The sequence below is a fragment of the Loxodonta africana genome, chromosome 3 (genome assembly GCF_030014295.1).
Source record: "Loxodonta africana isolate mLoxAfr1 chromosome 3, mLoxAfr1.hap2, whole genome shotgun sequence".
Classification (NCBI taxonomy): domain Eukaryota; kingdom Metazoa; phylum Chordata; class Mammalia; order Proboscidea; family Elephantidae; genus Loxodonta; species Loxodonta africana.
Window position 1 is genome coordinate 213092750 of NC_087344.1, and position 21048 is coordinate 213113797.

General features: G+C 38.9%; 1 protein-coding gene across 1 annotated transcript in view; it reads left to right on the top strand.

The window, feature by feature from the left end:
* ADCY10 (adenylate cyclase 10) overlaps positions 1-21048 on the top strand; it is a 195387-nt gene that overhangs the window by 24336 nt on the left and 150003 nt on the right. Inside the window, exon 8 of the mRNA XM_003414895.4 lies at positions 15972-16163. Within this exon, the coding sequence (XP_003414943.1) occupies positions 15972-16163 (192 nt within the window). The remainder of the gene's footprint in view (positions 1-15971; positions 16164-21048) is intronic.

A 21048-nucleotide genomic window follows, 5' to 3' on the forward strand; every position in this document is an offset into this window, starting at 1 on the left:
ACTCAAATTATTTCACCATGTAGAAAAGGGAGGAATACTCCCAAATGCATTCTGTGAAGCCAGGCAAAAGACACCACACAAAAAGAAAATGCAGACAAATATCTCTCATGAATATAGACGCAAAAATTCTCAACAAAATTCTAGCCAATAGAATTCAACAGCATGTTAAAGAAATAATACATCACAACCAAGTGGGATCATTCCAGTTATGCAAGGATGGTTCAACATTAGAAAATCAATCAGTGTAATCCACGACATAAATAAAAGTACCATATGATCTTATCAATTGATGTAGAAAAGGCATTTGACAAAGTCTAACGCTTATTCCTGATAAATTCTCAGCCATATAGAAATAGAAGGGACATATCTCAACATAATGAAAGGCATTTCTACTAAACCAACAGCCAACATCATTCTAAACGGAGAGAGACTGAAATCATCCATAAAAACCAAAACCAAACCCACTGCCATCGAGTCCAACCCATAGTGACCCTATAGGACACAGAGTAGAACTGCCCCATAGAGTTTCCAAGGAGCACCTGGCGGATTTGAACTGCTGACCTCTTGGTTAGCAGCTGTAGCACTTAACCACTTCGCCACCAGGGTTTCCGAAATCATCCATAGAAAACAAAAAAATATGCTGTTTATCACCACTCTTATTCAACATTGTGTTGGAAGTCCTAGCTAGAGCAATTTGGCAAGAAAAAGAAATAAACAGCAACCAAATTGGTAACAAAGACGTAAAACTATTTCTGTCTGCAGATGATGTGATCTTATACACAGAAAGCCCCAAAGAATCCACCAGAAAGGTACTGGAACTAATAGAAGATTTCAGCAAAGGAGCTGTATACAAGATTTAACATATAAAAATCAGTTGGATTCCTCTACACCACCATCAAGAACTTGGAAAAGGAAACCACCAAGTCAATGCCTTTTTCAGTAGCCCCCAAAATATAAAGAACTTAGGGATAAACCTAACCAGGGACATAAAAGAAATATGTAAACACAACTAAAAAAGCTACTGCAGGAAACAAAAAGAGACCTAAATAAGTGGAAAAACATATCATGCTCACAGATAGGAACACTCAATATTGTGAAAATGCCAATTCTACCCAAAGCGACCTACAGATATAATGTAATCCCTATCCAGATTCCAACAGCATTCTTTAATGAGATGTAGAAACAAATCACTAACTTTATATGGAAATATAAGAGGCCCCAGACAACTAAAACATTACTGAAGAAGAACAAAGTGGGAGGTTTCACACTACCTGATTTCAGAACATATTATACAGCCAGGGTAGTCAAAATAACCTGGTACTGGTAAAACAACAGACACATAGACCACTGGAATAGAATGAAGAACTCAGACATAAATCTATCCATCTGTGTGCAGTTGATATCTGACAAAAGGCCAAAGTCTGTTAAATGCAGGAAAGACACTCTCTTCAACAAATCATGCTAGCATAAATGATGCCGACATAACTGCAAAGAAGTGAAATAAGATCCATACCTCAAACTATACACAAAAACTAACTCAAAATGGATCAAAGACCTAAATATAAAATCAAAAACAGTGAGGATCATGAAAGAAAAAACTAGGATGCTAAGGGCCCGAATAAATGCATAAATAGTATACAAACAATAAATAACACTGTAAAAACACCAGAAGAGAAACCAGATAACTGGGAGGTCCTAAAAATTAAACATTGAAGCTCATCAAAAGACTTCACCAAAAGAGTAAAAAGAGAACCTACAGACTGGGAACAAATTTTTGGCTACAACATATCCAGCAAGAGTCTAATCTCTAAACTCTAGAAAATACACCAACAGCTTAATAATAATAATAATAATAATAAAAAAGACAAATAATCCAATTAAAAAGTGAGCAAAGGATTCCACTTTGGTGAGTAGCATCTGGGGTCTTAAACACTAGCAAACAGCCATCTACGATGCGTCAATTGGTCTCAACCCATCTGGAGCAAAGGATAATGAAGAACACCCAAAACACAAGGTAATTATGAGCCCAAGAGACGGAAAGGCCCAAATAAATCAGAAACTACATCAGCCCGAGACCAGAAGAACTAGATGATGCCCAGCTACCACTTATGATGGCCCTGACACGGAACACAGCAGAGAATCCCTGATGGAGCAGGAGAACAGTGGGATGCAGACCTCAAATTCTTGTAAATTGTAAAAAGACCAGACTTAATGGTCTGACTGAAACTAGAAGGACCCTGGAGGTCATGGTCCCCAGACCTTCTGTTAGCTCAAGACTGCAACCATTCTGGAAGCCAGCTCTTCAGACAGGGATTGGACTGGACTATAAAGATGGAAAATGATACTGGTGAGCTTCTTGGATCAAGTAGGCACATGAGACTACATGGGCAGCTCCTCTCTGGAGGGGAGATGAGAAGGCAGAGCGGGACAGAAGCTAGCTGAATGGATATGGGGAATACAGGGTGGAGAGGAGGAGTGTGTTGTCTCATTAGGGGGAGAGCAACTAGGAGTACCTAGCAAGATGTATATAAATTTTTGTATAAGAGACTGACTTGATTTGTAAACTTTCACTTGAAGCACAATTAAAAAAAAAATGAACGAAGGATATGAACTTCACCAAAGAAGACATTCAGGCAGCCAACAGATACATGAGGAAATGCTCCTGATCATTATTACCATTAGAGGAATGCAAATCAAAATTAAAATGAGATACCATTTCACCCCGACAATACTGGCACTAATCCAAAAAACACAAAATAACAAATGTTGGAGAGGTGGTGGAGAGACTGGAACTCTCATGCAGTGCTGGTAGGAATGTAAAATTGTACAGCCACTTTACAGAATGATATGACATTTCTTTAAATAGCTAAAAATATAAATACCATATGATGAAACAATCCCATTCCTAGGAATTTACCATAGAGAAATAAGAGCTGTCACATGAATAGACATATGCACAACCATGTTCATTGCAGCACTATTCACAATCGCAAAAAGATGGAAGCAACCTAAATACCCATCAAGAGATGAATGAGTAAACAAATTATGGTACATACACACAGTGGAACACTGTGCAGTGATAAAAATGATGAATCTATGCAACATCTCACAACATGGATGAATCTGGAGGCCACTGTGCTGTGTGAAAGAAGTCAGTCACAAAACGACAAATGTTGTATGAGACCACTATTATAAAAATTCAAGAAAAGGTTTACGTGAGGTGGGGCTGAGATGGTAGAATAAGCAGATGCTTCCAGTGATCCCTCTTACAACAAAGACCTGAAAAATCAAGTGAAATGATTGTCTTTATGACAAGCTAGGAGCCCTGAAGATCAAAGGCAAAGTTAGAAAAAGGACTAAGCGGCACGGGGAGAAAGAGACCGTTCAGAGATGGACAGGAGTTGCTGGACCTGAATCACTGGGATCCCTTGGGCACCACACCCAGGAGCGGCTGCAGCGGGCTGGTAGTAGCATTCAGCCACAGTTTCCTCAGGGAGAAGCAGCCAGCTGCACAGCCTACTCACACCTCCAGAACCAGAGAAGAATGGCGTTCTCGGCAAAAGCTAAGTACTTGCATATATTGTACCATGCCCCCGTCCCCAAGCCAGCTTCAGTGGCTTTTGATTTCCCTGGGCCTGAGATCAGCCCATTTGAGCACCCTGAGTCATGTTCCCAGACATGGAGAAGGAATAAATTCACAAGAGAGGAAAAAGATAATTTGATGGCTCCACTCACTTGGGGAGCTCAGGACAGAAAGTGGCTCCTGTCCAGGCATAAATGGTCCATGGTCTTTGAATACCTTTCCCCCCCTGCATGGACCTGCGTGAGCCTTTTAGGAGAATAGGCCCTTGCTGGCAGATTGCAACTATTTAAGCTGTGTGATGGAGAGGTGGGTGTTTGATATTTGACACCACTTTGCCTATTAAACAGGCTGCTCACCTACCCATATCAGGGGCCTAAGGACTCATGGCTCCATTCAGGTCACCCAACCACCCATGACAGGGGTCCAAGGATAACTGGTACCTCCTAATCCTTACAACCAAAAGCATTGGGTGCCCATTGTCCATCTGCAGAACCCACCCACCTGTATGCTCTAGGGAACAGGAACACGCTTTCCTCAGAGACACTCGGGGGCTGGTTCTCAGGCCTCTGCCCTGTTCAGAGTGTGACCCCCTGCTACAACTAGATACTGGTACCTACACCAATTACCCCTGCCCCTCTAAGACTGCAGGACAGAGCCTATACCACACACTTGATGACCAACTACATGGACACCTGAGCTGAATCCACACAAGAAAAGTGAATGGACTCATAAGCTTATATACCTGATAACAGCTCTACCCATCTGGTGACAGGACATCAGCACTTGAAAGGCAAAAATAATCAAGCTAGCTCACTCAAGCAACCCATTTGGGCATATCAAAACAAAAAAAAAAGCAAGAAGCTAGGATACAGTAAGCAAACATAAAATAAACTAATACAATAACTTACAGATGGCTCGGAGACAATATCAAACCACATAAATAAACAGACCCTGATCACTTCAATAAGCTCTCAAAACAGAGAATCAAAGGATCTTCTGGATGAAGGTGCCCTCCTGGAACTCTCGGATGCAGAATTCAAAAGATTAATATACAGAATTCTTCAAGACATTAGGAAGGAGGTCAGGCAATGTGCAGAACAAGCCAAGGAACACACAGACAAAACAGTTGAAGAAATTAAAAAGGTTATTCAGGGACATAATGAAAAATTTAAGAAGCTGCAAGAACCTGTAGAGAGACCCAACAAAAAACCCAGACAGCAATCAGAAATTCAGAAGATTAACAATAAAATTACAGAATTAGATAACAGAAATTCAGAGGAGCAGAATCAAGCAAATGGAAGGCAGAATTGGTGAGCTTGAAGATAAAGCACTTGGCACCAATATGTTTGAAGAAAAATCAGATAAAAGAATTTAAAAAAATGAAGAAACCTTAAGAATCATGTGGGACTCTATAACCTACAAGTGATTGGAGTACCAGAACAGGGAGGGATAACAGAAAATGCAAAGAGATTTGTTGTCAGAAAACTTCTCTGATATTGTGAAAGATGTGAAGCTATCAATCCAAGATGCTCATCGAACTCCACATGAGGTAGATTTAAAAAGAAAATCACCAAGACATATTATAATCAAACTTGCCAAAACCAAAGATAAAGAAGGAATTTTAAGAGGAGCTAGGGATAAATGAAAAGTCACCTACAAAGGACAGCCAATACGAATAAGCTCGGCCCACCCAGCAAAAACCATGCAGGCAAGAAGGCAATAGGATGACTTATAAAGCACGAAGGGAAAAAATTGCCAGCCAAGAATTGTATATCCAGCAAAACTGTCTCTCAAATATGAAGGTGAAATTACGACATTTCCAGATAAACAGAAGTTTAGGGAATTCATAAAAACCAAACCAAAACTACAAGAAACACTGAAGGGAGTTCTTTGGTTAGAAAATGCATAATATCAGGTATCAACCCAAGACTACGACACTGGACAGAGCAATCAGATGTTAACTCAGACGGGGAAATCAAACAAATAAATCAAGATTTAAAAATGCTCAAAACAGGGAAACAGCAATGTTATTATGTAAGAGAAGATAACATTAAAATAATAAAGGGGGACTAAGAAATGTAGTCATAGATCTGTCCTATGGAGAGGAAGACAAGGCGCTATAAAGAAATAAAAGTTAGGTTTAAGCTTAGAAAAATAGGGGTAAATATTAAGGTAACCACAAAGGAGACTAACTGCCCTACTCATCAAAATAAAATACAAGAAAAAAATAGAGACCCAGCAGAAACAAAATCAACAACAATGAAGAAGAGGAAAAGACAATACATAAAGATAAACTAATAAGCACAAAAAATTAACTGGGAAAAAGAACTGTCAACAACACACAAAAAAGACATCAAAATGACGTCACTGAACTCACACCTATCCATAATTACGCTGAATGTTAATCGACTAAAAGCACCAATAAAGAGACAGGGAGTTGCAGAATGTATAAAAGAACATGATTCGTCTACATGCTGCCTACAAGAGACACACCTTAGACTTAAAGACACAAACAAACTATAACTCAATACCAAGCAAACAACAATCAAAAAAGAGCAGGAGTGGCAATATTAATTTCTGACAAAATAGACTTTAAACTTAAAACCACCACAATGGTTAAGGAAGGACACTATATAATGATTAAAGGGACAATATACCAGGAGGATATAACCATATTAAATATTTACGCACCCAATGACAGGGCTGCCAGATACATAAAAAAAAAAAAAAAAAACTCTAACAGCATTGAAAAGTGAGATAGACAGCGCCACGATTATAGTAGGAAACTTCAACACACCACTTTCAGTGAAGGACAGGACATCCAGAAAGAAGCTCAATAAAGACGTGGAAGATCTCAATGCCACAATCAACCAACTCGACCTTACAGACATATACAGAACACTCCACCCAACAGCAGCCAAGTATACTTTCTTTTCTAGTGCACATGGAACATTCTCTAGAATAGACCACGTATTAGGTCATAAAGCAAGCCTTAGCAGAATCCAAAATATTGAAATATTACAAAGCATCTTCTCTGACCATAAGGCCATAAAAGTAGAAATCATTAACAGAAAAAGCAGGGAAAAGAAATCAAACACCTGGAAACTGAACAATACCCTGCTCAAAAATGACTAGGTTATAGAAGACATGAAGGATGGAATAAAGAAATTCATCGAATCCAATGAGAATGAAAATACTTCCTATCAGAACCTTTGGGACACAGTGAAAGCAGTGCTCGGGGGTCAATTTATATCAATAAATGTACACACACAAAAGGAGAAAGGGCCAAAGTCAAAGAATTATCCCTACAACTTGAACATATAGAAAGAGAACAACAAAAGAAACCTTCAGGCACTAGAAGAAAGGAAATATTAAAAATTAAAGCAGAACTAAATGAAATAGAAAACAGAAAAATAATTGAAAGAGTTAACAAGACCAAAAGCCGATTCTCTGAAAAAAATTAACAAAATCGATAAATCATTGGTAAAACTGACAAACGAAAAACAGGAGAGGAAGCAAATAACCCAAAAAAGAAATGAGACAGGCAATATTACAACAGACCCCACTGAAATTAAAAGAATAATATCAGATTACTTTGAAAAATTGTACTCTAACAAATTGGAAAACCTAGAAGAAGTGGATGATTTCCTAGAAACACACTACCTACCTAAACTAACACAGAGGTAGATCAACTAAATAGAACCATAACAAAAGAAGAGATTGAAAAGGTAATCAAAAAGCTCCCAACAAAAAAAGCCCTGGCCTGTACAGCTTCACTACAGGGTTCTACCAAAATTTCAGAGAAGAATTAACACCACTACAACTAAAGGTATTTCAGAACATAGAAAAGGACAGAATACTCCCAAACTCATTCTATGAAGCCAGCATATCCCTGATACCAAAACCAGGTAAAGACACCATAAAAAAAAAGAAAATTACAGACATATATCCCTTAGAAACTTAGATGCAAAAATCTTCAACAAAATTCTAGCCAATAAAATTCAACAACATATCAAAACAAGTAATTCACCATGACCAAGTGGGATTCCTACCAGGTATGCAGGGATGGTTCAACATTCGAAAAAACAATTAATGTAATCCATCATAAAAATAAAATAAAAGACAAGGACCACATGATTTTATCAGTGGATGCAGAAAAGGCATTTGACAAATTCAACACCCATTCATGATGAAAAAAAAAACTCTCAGCAAAATAGGAATAGAAGGAAATTTCCTCAACATAATAAAGGGCATTTATGCAAATCCAACAGCCAACATCCTAAATGGAGAGAGTCTGAAAGCATTCCCCTTGAAATCGGGAACCAGACAAGGATGCTCTTTATCAGCACCCTATTCATCATTGTGCTGGAGGTCCTAGTCAGAGCAGTTTGGCTTAGATAAAGAAATAAAGGGCATCCAGATTGGTAAGGAAGAAGTTGAAACTATATTTGCAGATGACATGATCTTATACACAGAAAACCCTAAGGAATCCTGAAGAAAACTGCTGAAACTAATGGAAGAGTTCAGCAGAGTATTAGGATATAAGATAAACATACAAAAATCAATTGGATTTCTCTACACCACCAAAAACAACACTGAAGAGGAAATCACCAAATCAATACCATTTACAGTAGCCCCCAAGAAGATAAAATACTTAGGAATGAATCTTACCAGAGATGTAAAAGACCTATACATAGAAAACTACAAGATACTACTGCAAGAAACCAAAAGAGACCTTCATAAGTGGAAAATATACCTTGCTTATGGATAGGAAGGCTTAACATTTTAAGAATATCTATTCTACCAAGAACGATCTATAGATACAAAGCAATTCCGACCCAAATTCCAACGACAGTTTTTAATGAGATGGAGAAACAAATCACCAACTTCATATGGAAAGGAAAGAGGTCCCAGATAAGTAAAGCATTACTGAAAAAGAAGAACAAAGTAGGAGGCCTCACACTACCTGATTTTAGAACCTATTATACCCCCCACAGTAGTCAAAACAGCCTGGTACTGGTACAACAACAGATACATAGACCAATGGAATGGAATTGAGAATCCAGACATAAATCCATCCACATATGAGCAGTTGATATTTGACAAAGGCCCAAAATCAGTTAACTGGGGAAAAGACAATCTTTTTAACAAATAGTGCTGGCATAACTGGATATTCATCTGCAAAAAGATGAAACGAGACCCATACCTCACATCATGCACAAAAACTAACTCAAAATGGATCAAAGACCTAAATGTAAAATCTAAAATGATAAAGATCATGGAGGAAAAAATAGGGACAACACTAGGAGCCCTAATACATGGCATTAACAGTATACGAAACCTTCCTAACAATGCAGAAAAGAAACCAGATAACTGGGAGCTCCTAAAAATCAAACACTTACACTCATCCAAAGACTTCACTAAATGAGTAAAAAGATTACCTACAGACTGAGAAAAAGTTTTTAGCCATGACATTTCAGACCAGTGACTGATCTCTAAAATCTACATGATACTGCAAAAACTCAGCTACAAATAGACAAATAACCCAACTAAAAAATGGGCAAAAGATATGAACAGACACATCACTGAAGAAGACATTCAGGTAGCTAACAGCTACATAAGGAAATGCACACGATCATTAGCCATTAGAGAAATGCAAATCAAAACTACAATGAGATTCCATCTCACTCCAAGAAGGCTGGCATTAATCCAAAAAACACAAAATAATAAATGTTGGAGAGGTTGTGGAGAGACAGGAACGCTTATACACTGCTGGTGGGAATGTAAGATGCTACAACCACTTTGGAAATCTATTTGGTGCTTCCTTAAAAAATTAGATATAGAATTACCATATGATCCTGCAATCCGCTCCTTGGAACATATCTTAGAGAAATAAGAACCTTTATATGAACAGATATATGTACATTCATGTTCATTGCAGCACTATTTACAGTAGCTAAATGTTGGAAGCAACCAAGGTCCCCATCAATGGATGAACAGATAAATTATGGTATATTCACACAATGGAATATTACACATTAATAAAGAATAATGATGAATCTGTGAAACATAACATGGAGAAACCTGGAAGGCGTTATGCTGAGTGAAATTAGTTGGCTGCAAAAGGACAAATATTGTATAAGACCACTATTATAAGAACTAGAGTAATAGTTTAAACAGAGAAAAGAATATTCTTTGACAGTTACGAGAGGGGGGAGGGAAGAAAGGAGGGGGTACTCACTAATCAAATGTAGATAAGAACTATCTTAGGTGAAGGGAAAGACAACACACAATACAGGAGAGGTCAGCACAAGTGGACTAAACCAAAAGCAAAGAAGTTTCTTGAATAAACTGAATGCTTCGAACCCCAGTGTAGCAGGGGTGGGGGTTTGGGGACCTTGGTTTCAGGAGACATCTAAGTCAATTAGCGTAGTAAAATCTATTAAGAAAACATTCTGCATCCCACATTGGAGAGTGGCATCTGGGGTCTTAAATGCTAGCAAGTGGCCATCTAAGATGCATCAATTGGTCTCAACCTACCTGGAGCAAAGGAGAATAAAGAACACCAAATACACAAGGTAATTATGAGCCCAGGAGCCAGAAAGGGCCACATAAACCAGAGACTACATTAGCCTGGGACCAGAAGAAGTAGATGTTGCCCTGCTACAATCGATGACTGTCTTGACAGGGAACACAACAGAGAACCCCTGAGGGAGCAGGAGAACAGTGGGATGCAACCCCAAATTCTCTTAAAAAGTCCAGACCTAATGCTCTGACTGAGACTAGAAGGACCCCAGAGGTCATGGTCTCCAGACCTTCTGTTAGCCCGAGACAGGAGCTACATACAAAGCCAGCTCTTCAAACAGGGATTGGATGGACTGTGGCATAGACAGTGATATTGGTGAAGAATGAGCTTCTTGGATCAAGTAGACACATGAGACTATGTTGGCATCTCCTGTCTGAAGAGGAGATGGAAGGGTAGAGGGAGTCAGAAGCTGGCCAAATGGACACAAAAAGAAAGAGTGGAGGGAAGGAGTATGCTGTATCATTAGGGGGAGAGCAATTACAAGTATATAGCAAGGTGTTTATGAATTTTTGTATGAGAGTCCTTCTTGATTTGTGAACTTTCACTTAAAGCACAATAAAATTAAAAAAAAAAAAAAGAAAAGGTTACGTACAGAAAAAAAATTTTTTTTGGTGATTACAAGGGTGGGGAGGGAGGAGAAGGGAAAATCACTAACTAGATAGTAGACAAGTGTCAAATTTGGTGAAGGGAAGGACAGCACACAATATATGGGAATTCAGCACAACTGGACAAAAGCAAAAGCAAAGAAGTTTCCTGGATACATCCAAACACCTTGAGGGCTGAGTAGCTGGGGTTAGGTGGTGGGGACCATAATCTCAGGGGACATTCATGTTAACTGGCATAACATAGTTCATTAAAAAAAATGTTCTACATCCCACTCTGGGGTCTTAAAAGCTTGCAAGTGGCCATCTAAGATACATCTATTGGTCCAATCCTGTCTGAAGCAAAGGAGAATAAAAAAAAAAACGAAGACAGAAGGAAAATATTAGCCCAAAGGACTAATGGACCACATGAACCAGAGACTCCACCAGCCTGAGATCAGAAGAACTAGATGGTGTCTGGCTGCCAGGGATCACAACAGGGAGTCCAAGATAGAATGAGAGAAAAATATTGAACAGAATTGAAATTCAAGAAAAAAAAAAAAAAAAACAGACCAGACTTACTGGTCTGACAGAGACTAGAGGAACTCTTGAGACTATGGCCCCTGGACACTCCACTAACCAAAAATTGAAAACATTCCAAATGCCCACTTTTCAGACAAAGACAGGCGTCTAAAGCAAAAAATAACACACGTGAGAAACATGCTTCTTAGTTCAGTTAAATATTCGAGACCAAATGGGCAGCTCCTGTCCAAAAGCAAGACAAGAAGACAAGAAGGTACAGGAACTGGATAAATGGACACAGGAAACCCAGGGTGGAAAGGGGGAGCATACTGTCACATTGTTGGGATTCCAACCAATATCACAAAATAATATGTATATAAATTTTTGAATGAGAAATTGAGCTGTAAACTTTCACCTAAAGCACAATAAAATAAATAGAAGAAAGGCCAAAATCAAAACATTAACCCTACAACTTGAGCAAACAGAGCAGCAGCAGAAGCCCATAGTCAACAGAAGAAAGGAAATAATAAGGATTAGAGCAGAAATAAATGAAATAGGGAACAGAAAAACAATAGAAAGAATAAACAAAATCAAAAGTTGGATTCTTGAAAGGATTGACAAAATTGACAAATCATCAGCCAAGTTAACAAAAGAAAACCAGGAGAGGAAGCAAATAACCCAAATAAGAAATGAAATGGGGGACATTACAACAGACCCAACTGAAATAAAAAGGATCATAACAGAGTACTATGAAAAACTGTACTCCAACAAATTTGAAGATCTACAGGAAATGGACAAATTTCTAGAAACACACTACCTACCTAAACTAACACGAAGAGAGGTAGAAAAACTAAACAGACCCGTAACAAAAGAAAAGATTGAAGCGGTAATAAACTCCCCCCAAACCCCCTAAAAGAAAACCCTGTCATGCACGGCTTCACTGAGGAATTCTACCAACCATTCAGAGAAGACCTCACACCAATGCTACTCAAAGTATTTCAGAGCATAGAAAAGAAGGGAACACTTTTGAACTCATTCTTTGAAGCCAGCATAACCCTGATACCAAAGCCAGGCACAGACACCACAAGAAAGGAAAATACAGACCAATATCCCTCATGACTATAGATGCAAAAATTCTCAACAAAACTCTAACCAATAAAATTCAACAGCATATCAAAGAAATAATACATCATGACCAAGTAGGATTCATACCAGTTATGCAAGGATAGTTCAACATCAGCAAACCAATCAATGTAATCCACCACATAAATAAAAGAATCACATGATCATCTCAATTGACGCAGAAAAGGCATTTGACAAAGTCCGACACCAATTCCTGATAAAACTCTCAGCCATATAGGAATAGAAGGGAAATTTCTCAACATAATAAAAGGCATTTCTACTAAACTAACAGCCAGCATTCTTAATGGAATGAGACTGAAAGCATTTCCCTAGAGTATGGGAACAGTTAAGTATGCCCTTTATCACCACTCTTATTCAACATTGTACTGGAAGCTAGAGTAATAGAGAAAATAAATTAATAAAGGGCATCCAGATTGGTAAAGAAGAGGTAAAGCTCCCCCTATTTGAAGATGATATTATCCTATGCAAAGAAAACCCCAAAGAATCCACAAAAGCTACTGGAACTGATAGAAGATTTCAGTAAAGTAGTAGGATACAAGATTAATATATAAAAATTAGTTGGATTCCTTTACATCAACAAAGAGAACTTTGAAAAGGAAATCAATACCATTTACAAGAGCCCTCCGAAAGATAAAATACTTAGGAATAGATCTAACCAGGAACGTAAAAGACCTATACAAAAAAAAAAAAAAAAACTATAAAACAGTACTATAAGAAACCAAAAGAGACATACATAAATGGAAAAACATACCATGCTTATGGATAGGAAGACTCAACATTGTGAAAATGTCAATACTACCCAAAGCAATTTATAGATAAAATGCAATCCTGATCCAAATTCCAACAGCATTCTTAAATGAGATGGAGAAACCAATCACCAACTTTATATGGAAAGGGAAGAGGCCCCGGATAAGTAAAGCATTATTGAAGAAGAAGAACGAAGTCGGGTCCTCACACTACCTGATTTTAGAACCTACTATACAGCCACAGTAGCAAAACAGCCTGGTAGTGGCACAGCAACAGACACATAGACCAATGGAACAGAATTGAGAACCCAGATGTAAATTTATCCACCTATAGGCAGTTGATTTTTGACAAAGGCTCAAAGTCCACTAAATGGAGGAAGACAATCTGTTCAACAAAAGGTGCTGGCAAAACTGGATTTCCATCTGTGAAAAAATGAAACATGACCCATACCTCACATCATGCACAAAAAATAACTCAAGATGGATGAAAGACCTAAATAAAAAAAAAAAAAAAAAAATAGAAAACCTAAAACAAAGAAAAAATAGGGACAATGCTAGGGGCCCTAATACTTGGCATAAATACAATACAAACCATAACTAATGATGCTTAAACACCAGAAAATAAACTAGATAACTGGAAGCTCCTAAAAATTAAACACACTCATCAAAAGATATTACCAAAAGAGTAAAAAGAGAACCTCCAGACTGGGAACAAATTTTTGGCTACAACATATCTGACAAGGGCTTAATCTGTAAAGCTGATTGAATATTTTAGCACCTCAAGAGCAAAGAGACAAATAATCCAATTAAAAAATGGACAAAAGATATGAACAGACACTTCACCAAAGAAGACATTCAGGTGGCTAGCAGACAAATGAGGAAATGCTGGTGATCATTTAGCCATTAGAGAAATGCAAACCAAAACCACAATGAGATAACATCTCACCCAACATTACTGTCATTAATCTGTAAAACTGAAAATAAGGAATGTTGGAGAGGCTGCGGGGAGACTGGAATTCTTCTGAACTGTTGGTGGGAATGTAAAATGTTACAGCCAACTTGGAAAACGGTATGGTGATTTCTTAAATAGCTAGAAATAGAAATGTCATACAATTCACCAATCTCATTCCTAGGAATATATCCTAAAGGAGTAAGAGCGACACATGAATAGATATATGCACAGCCATGTTCACTGCAGCACTGTTCACAATAGCAAAAAATGGAGTCAGCCTAAGTGCCCATCAACAGAGGAGTGGATAAACAAATTAGGGCACATACACACTATGGAATACTACACAAGGATAAAGAACAATGATGAATCCACGAAACATATCAAAACATGGATGAATCTGAAGGGCATCATGCTAGTGAAATAAGTCAATCACAAAAGGACAAATATTATATGAGACCACTATCATAATAACCCAAGAAAAGGTTGAGGCACAGAAAAAAACAATCTTTGATGGTTATGAGGGAGGAGAGGGCTAGGGAGGGGAAATTACTAAGTAGAGAACAGACAGGTGTTAACTTTGGTGAAGGAAAAATGGCACACAATATAGGGGAATTCGGCACAACTTGACCAAGACAAAGTCGTAGAAGCTTCCTAGACATATCCAAACACCTTGAGAGACTGAGTAAATGCAGTTGACTGGGGACTGTGGTCTTGGGGAATATCTAGGTCAACTGGCATAACATAGCTTGTAAAGAGAATGTTCTACATCCTATCTTGGTGAGTAGCGCCTGGGATCTTAAAAGGTTGTGAGTGGCCATCTAAGATACTGCTATTGGTCCCCATCCCATCTGGAGCAAGGGAGAATGAAGAAAACCAAAAACACAAGAAAAATATTAGTCCAAAGGACTGTTGGGGCACGTGAACCACAGCCTCCAACCAGCCTGAGCCCAGAAGAATTAAATGGAGCCTGGCTACCACCACTGACCACTCAGACAGGGATCATAACATAGGGTCCCGGATAGAGCAAAATTCAACATCACAATGAAAGACCAGACTTACTGGTCTGACAGAGACTGGAGGAGCCCCAAGACTATGGCCCCCGGGCACCTTGCTAACTCAGAACTGAAGCCACTCCAGAAGTCCACCTTTCAGCCAAAGATTAGAGAGGTCTATAAAACAAACAATAACACATGTGACAAATGTACTTCTTAGTTTAGTCATATATACGAGACCAAATGGGCAACACCTGCCCAAAAACAAAGACCAGAAGGCAGGAAGGGACAGGAAAACTGAATGAATGGACACAGGGAACCTGTGGTGGAAAAGGGAATAGTGCTGACCCATTGCAGGGACTGCAACCAATGTCACAAAATAATTTTTGTTCAAATTTTTAAGTGAGGAACTAATTTACACTATAAACTTTCACTTAAAACACAATAATATAAAAAGTATTAGGTTGAATTACTTGGCCTGCTATTCTTTGCCCAAACTATAAATATAAAAGAGCAAAGAGGAACAGTTCTTTCAGTTATTGTGATGGCTCATATTGGCATGAGAAAGCTAGCACTTTGGGCAAGAGAGTGGTTTTTGGCCAAAAAATAACAAGTGGTAGTTGGCCAAAAAATTTCAAGTCCCCAATGAAAGAGATTTTAATAGTACATCCATTTCCATCTGCTCCACTCCAAGCTGGCTCTGCCATGTGGTAACTGACATCCTGATAACTTCAGCTTCCCCAGAAAATCTCAAAACACAGCTTTCCTTCTGGTGATGATTTGTAGTATGGGGGTGGGAATGGCCTCATGAGGAAGGAGGCACTGCCTTGCACACATGCTAAGGAAAGCTTCTTTCTACCTTGCAGATTGATGACAAACAGCTTCGGGGTTATTTGTCTGAGCTTCGCCCAGTGACAATTGTGTTCGTGAACCTGATGTTCAGGGACCATGACAAACCAGAAGACATAGGCCAGGCCATCCAGGATGCTTGTGTGCACATCACTTCTGTCTTGAGGGTATTCCGAGGCCAAATCAATAAAGTCTTCATGTTTGACAAGGTAAATGTGAGCTAAGGAATGGGAACGTAACAATAGTTTGACGTCAGCATTCATGCCTAGGGATGTTAGTGTGATGGAGGGAATAAACACTAGAGACTTAGTGTAGAAATATCAGACTTTATTTATAATTATAATAATAGCTTACCTGGCAGATATGGCACTTCCTATGTGCCAGAAATTGTTAACACTTTACGTAATGTTAACTCATTTTGTCGCCATGACTACTCTAAGAGGTAGATGTTCTTGTTATTATCCCAATTTTATACATGAGGATGCTAAGACAAGGCAAGATCAGGTTTTGCTGATGGTCATTCATCTAGTAAATCATGGGGCTGAAATTCAAACCCAGGCTGTCTGCCTTCCCAGTCTGCGCTCTTGACCACTATGCTCAACTTCCTCTCACTATACATATAAGTATTTCTAATGTCTAATCCATCTACCAGTGATTTTAGGTCATGTGTCTAATAACATTCACACCCCAGAAGCTTGTTTCTGGTAACCCCCACCTGCCATATCTGCACCTCTAGTTCCTCTTTTATTTCTATGCCTGGTTCACCTCCAAGTTCCCAGTGTTTTTAATCTACTCTTAATCAAGTCAAAGAAAAATGATATAAATACCCGAAGTGTTAGTAAGAACTAGTTCTCCATCTTGAGTATTTTTATCTCTTAAAAGCAGATTACTTAATTACTGCCCCTCACCTCCACTCATTCACAGATTCGATAAGCGATTATTGAGTATTTTTTATAAGGTGGGCAGCAAAGGTGAATAACTCACATACATTATTACACACCAAGTAGAAAGACTAAATTCTGTATGAGAAGAATAAACCCTGTGCTATGAGAGTCCTGAGGGACTGATTAATTCCTGCCTGGCAAGCTAAAGTATCTTTTCATTATTCACTCATTTTCATAAGAAAAGAGGATAGAATCTAAAAGGACAGCCTTTGGTGTCTTGAAGACATGGTTCCAACATTCCCTAACTGTGTGACTTAAGCAAGTCTAAACTTTCCTGAGACTTGGTTTATTCATCTTTGCACTTGCCTCAAATGATTGTTGAAAGGATTAAATGATATAATGTGCCTGCAGCCATTGTTGCAGTGCCTAACTCACAGTTAATACTCAAATAATGAGAGCTGCTATTAGCATTGTGGAATTGAGTCAAAGGGAGCAGATTGAGTCAAATGGTCACTTTGTCAAGCAACTAGGCGAAATATCCAAGATATCCCAAGGAGTTATCCTCTAGTCTTAACACATATCTAGAATCAGGTCTTCCTCCCTCACTTCAAGGCATCCCAGGGAGGCAGAGCCAACATGGCGCCATGCGGAGCCAACAGAAGCACCGTGCTGCCTTCTGCAGCAAAGACCTGGAAAACTAAGTAAAACAGACACAAATGTCAATCCTGGAACCCTTAGCATCAAAAGAAGAGATAAAGTACTTGAGCAAGCGCCAAATAGAATAAGAAACTGACAGAGAACAAGGAGAGCTACAGAGTGGACGTCCCATACCAGCTAACGTGGCATGGCTTCACCATCTTGGACCTCAGCCACCAAAGAATGTGGACAGGGAGTACAAGAAGGCAACTTCATGGGTCTCCCAAAAGGATACAGAGCACCTGGTAATCAGGGATACATGCTCTCCTGCCCACAACTTTCTTCCCTCTGCATGGCCTCTGCTGCTTTCCAGTGGCCATGGTCTCTTGGCCAGAGAGACACCAGCTTACTGCTGCTCAGGTCCACCTGCCCCCCAGTGGCAGGCTCCCCAGAGCCATATATTTTTTATTTTTTTTGTTATTGTTTTTTGGCTTTTTTGTTTTTCTGTCACTCTCTCTTCCTTCCTTTCCTTTATCTCACCCAGTATCCCCATGTGCCTTCACCGCCACTTCTTGACAGAGCTGTGCTACACACTGCTCAGTTAGAGAGGCGATGGTATGGCCTCCCTGGTTCCATGCTGCCACCACTGGCAGGTTCCTACAGTACTATTTTTTTTCCTGTTACTTCTCTCTCTTTTACTTCCTTCTTTTCCTTTCTCCTGCCCACATAACCTTATGTACTGCCTCCCCCCATGTCTCAATGGGCCAGGCTGCACTCCTCAGCTAGAGAGCCTCTGGCACATGGCCTCCTCAGGTCTCTGCCAACCCACAGGCCAGCTCCCTCAGTGCGATATTTTTTTTATTTTTATCTTTCCCCTTCTGCCTTTTCCTTCTCTCTCTCACCTAGGCCCTGTGCTGCCGTCACTCCTTTCTGAGGGGCCATGCTGCGCTGCTCAGTGAGAGAGATACCAGCTCACCAGCACCTCAGTTCCACCCTCCCCCAACAGCTGTCTCCCTTAGCACTGTATTTATTTTGTTGTTGTTTTTGGTTTTTTTTTCTCCTTTCTCTTTCTTTCCTTTCCTTTCTCCTCCCTGCCTAGCCCTATGTGCCACATACATCCCTTCTTAACAGGCTGAGCTGCAAAGCTCAGCTAGAGAGCCACTGGCACACGGCCTCCCCAGGTCTGCGCTGCCCCCGTGTGCCAAATCCTACTGCATTGCCATTTTATTTACTTTTTTCCTTCATTCTTTTTTACTTCTATTTCTCTCCCTTCTTTCTCTAACCCATTTAGCTCTGCACATCACAACTTCTCCCTTCCCTCCTTTCTATATGCACTGTGCACCTAGCGTGATATTTCAGAGTAGCATAGGCAGGAACCCCAGACTCTGCCCCACACTGTCCCCAACCCCACACTGTCAGCCCCAGTTGGTGCTGCAAATGACCCATCTCTTCCCCTCCCCCTGCTGGACCTGTCCTGCTGCACAATAGCTGACCTGCTGACCTGCACAAGGTGGTAAGAAGTATGCCCACAGATGAACAAGCAACAAAACACACCCAGCCCACTTGCCAAGACATAACGAAATAAAACCAAAAACAGAATGAAACAAATAAATCTACAATCAATAAACAAAATAACTCTTGAATATCCTGGAGACAGCAGATGATATCAAACGTTTAAAAAAAAAAACAGGATAGAATGGCTCCAGAAAGCAACCAAAATAAAACACCAGATGACCTCCAGGTAGAAGAAAAGGGCATTGGAACAACCTGATAGGGAATTCAAAAGTATAATATTCAGGGCTCTTGAAGAGATTAGGAAAGAGATGAAGGAAAACGTAGATAAAAAATAGAAAAAATCAGAAAATACAGACAAAATCAGGGAAAACACATACACAGCAATGGAAGAATTCAGGAAAATAATACAGGAACAAAATTTCAAAATAAACAACTAGAAATCATACAAAAAATAAGAGAAATCCAAAAGATAAACAACAAGATTTCAGAAATGGACAGTGCAATAGAAGGTTTTAGGAGCAAATTTGAAAAAATGGAAGACAAGATATGCAAAATTGAAAACAAATCTTTGGATACCACTTTGAGGAAAAATCAGACAAAAGAATGAAGAAAACCTGAGAATCATGAGGGATACAACAAAAGCAAAAAGTTGTACGTGGTCTGAGTTCCATAAAGAGGGAGAAAATGGGAAACACAAAATCATTGAAAAATTGCTGACAGAAAATTCCCTAATATCATGAGAGATGAGAAGCTGACCATCCAATCAACTCAACAAACTCCATATAGGGTAGACCCCAAAATGAAATAACCAAGACATAATCAGTCACCAAAACCAATGACAAAGAAAGAATCCTGAGAGCAGCTTGAGAAAAACAAAAAGTCATATACAAACGGGAATCAATAAGACTAAGCTCTGATTACTTGGCAGAAACCATGCAGGCAGGAAGGCCACAGGATGACATATATAAAACCTTGAAAGAAATAAAATTGCTGAGCAAGAATAGTATATCCTGCAAAACTCACTCTATATAATGGCAAAATTAGGACATTTCCAGATAAAAAGATATTAACGGAATATGTAAAAACAAAACCAAATTTGCAAGATGTATTAAAGGGAGTCCTTTAATTAGAGAACAAACATCAGACAACAACCTAAATATAGGACCCAGGAGAGCCTCAACCAGATACCAACCTAGGTAATGAGCTCTCAAGGATAAACCAAAACTAAAAGATTAACAACAGGGAACCAGAGATGTCAATCTATAAATGACAACAACATCAGCACAATAAAAGAGGGAACAAGCAGTATAGGTATAGAACTTTAAAATGGAGAGGAAATCAAGGTGATATCAAGTAATAAAAGACTGGCTCAAACTTATGAAGATGGGGTAAATTTTAAGGTAACCACAAAGAAAGTTAAAAAACCTACTCAGCAAATAAGAAAAACATAAAGCCTCAGTACACAAAAAATCTACTAAAATGAAAGAAATGAAAAAAAAAAATCCAAAAAGAAATTCAGCACAGAAGAATAAGAGGAACAAAGAAAACTTCAGTACCATTAAAAAAGCACTACAAAATGAGAACAAGAAACTCACACCTTTCAATAATCACATTGAACGAAAATGGCTACAACACACCCATGAAGATACAGAGTGACAGAACAGATTGAAAAAACAGGGCTCATCAATATGCTGTCTACAAGAAATAACATCTTAGACACAGAGACATGAATATATTACAGATTAAAGGATGGAAAAAAATATATCAAGCAAAGAGCAACCAAAAAAGAGCAGGAGTGGCAATACTAATCTCACATAAAATAGACTTTAAAACAAAATCCACCATAAGAGACAAGGAAGGAGATTATATCATGATTAAAGGGACAATCCACCATGAGGACATAACCATAATAAATATCTATGTACCCAATGATGGGGCTCCAAAATACCTAAAACAAACTCTAACAGCACTGAAAAGAAATATTGACAGTTCCACAATAATAGTAGGAGACTTCAACACACACTCTCAGTAAAGGACAGAATATCTGGAAAGAAACTCA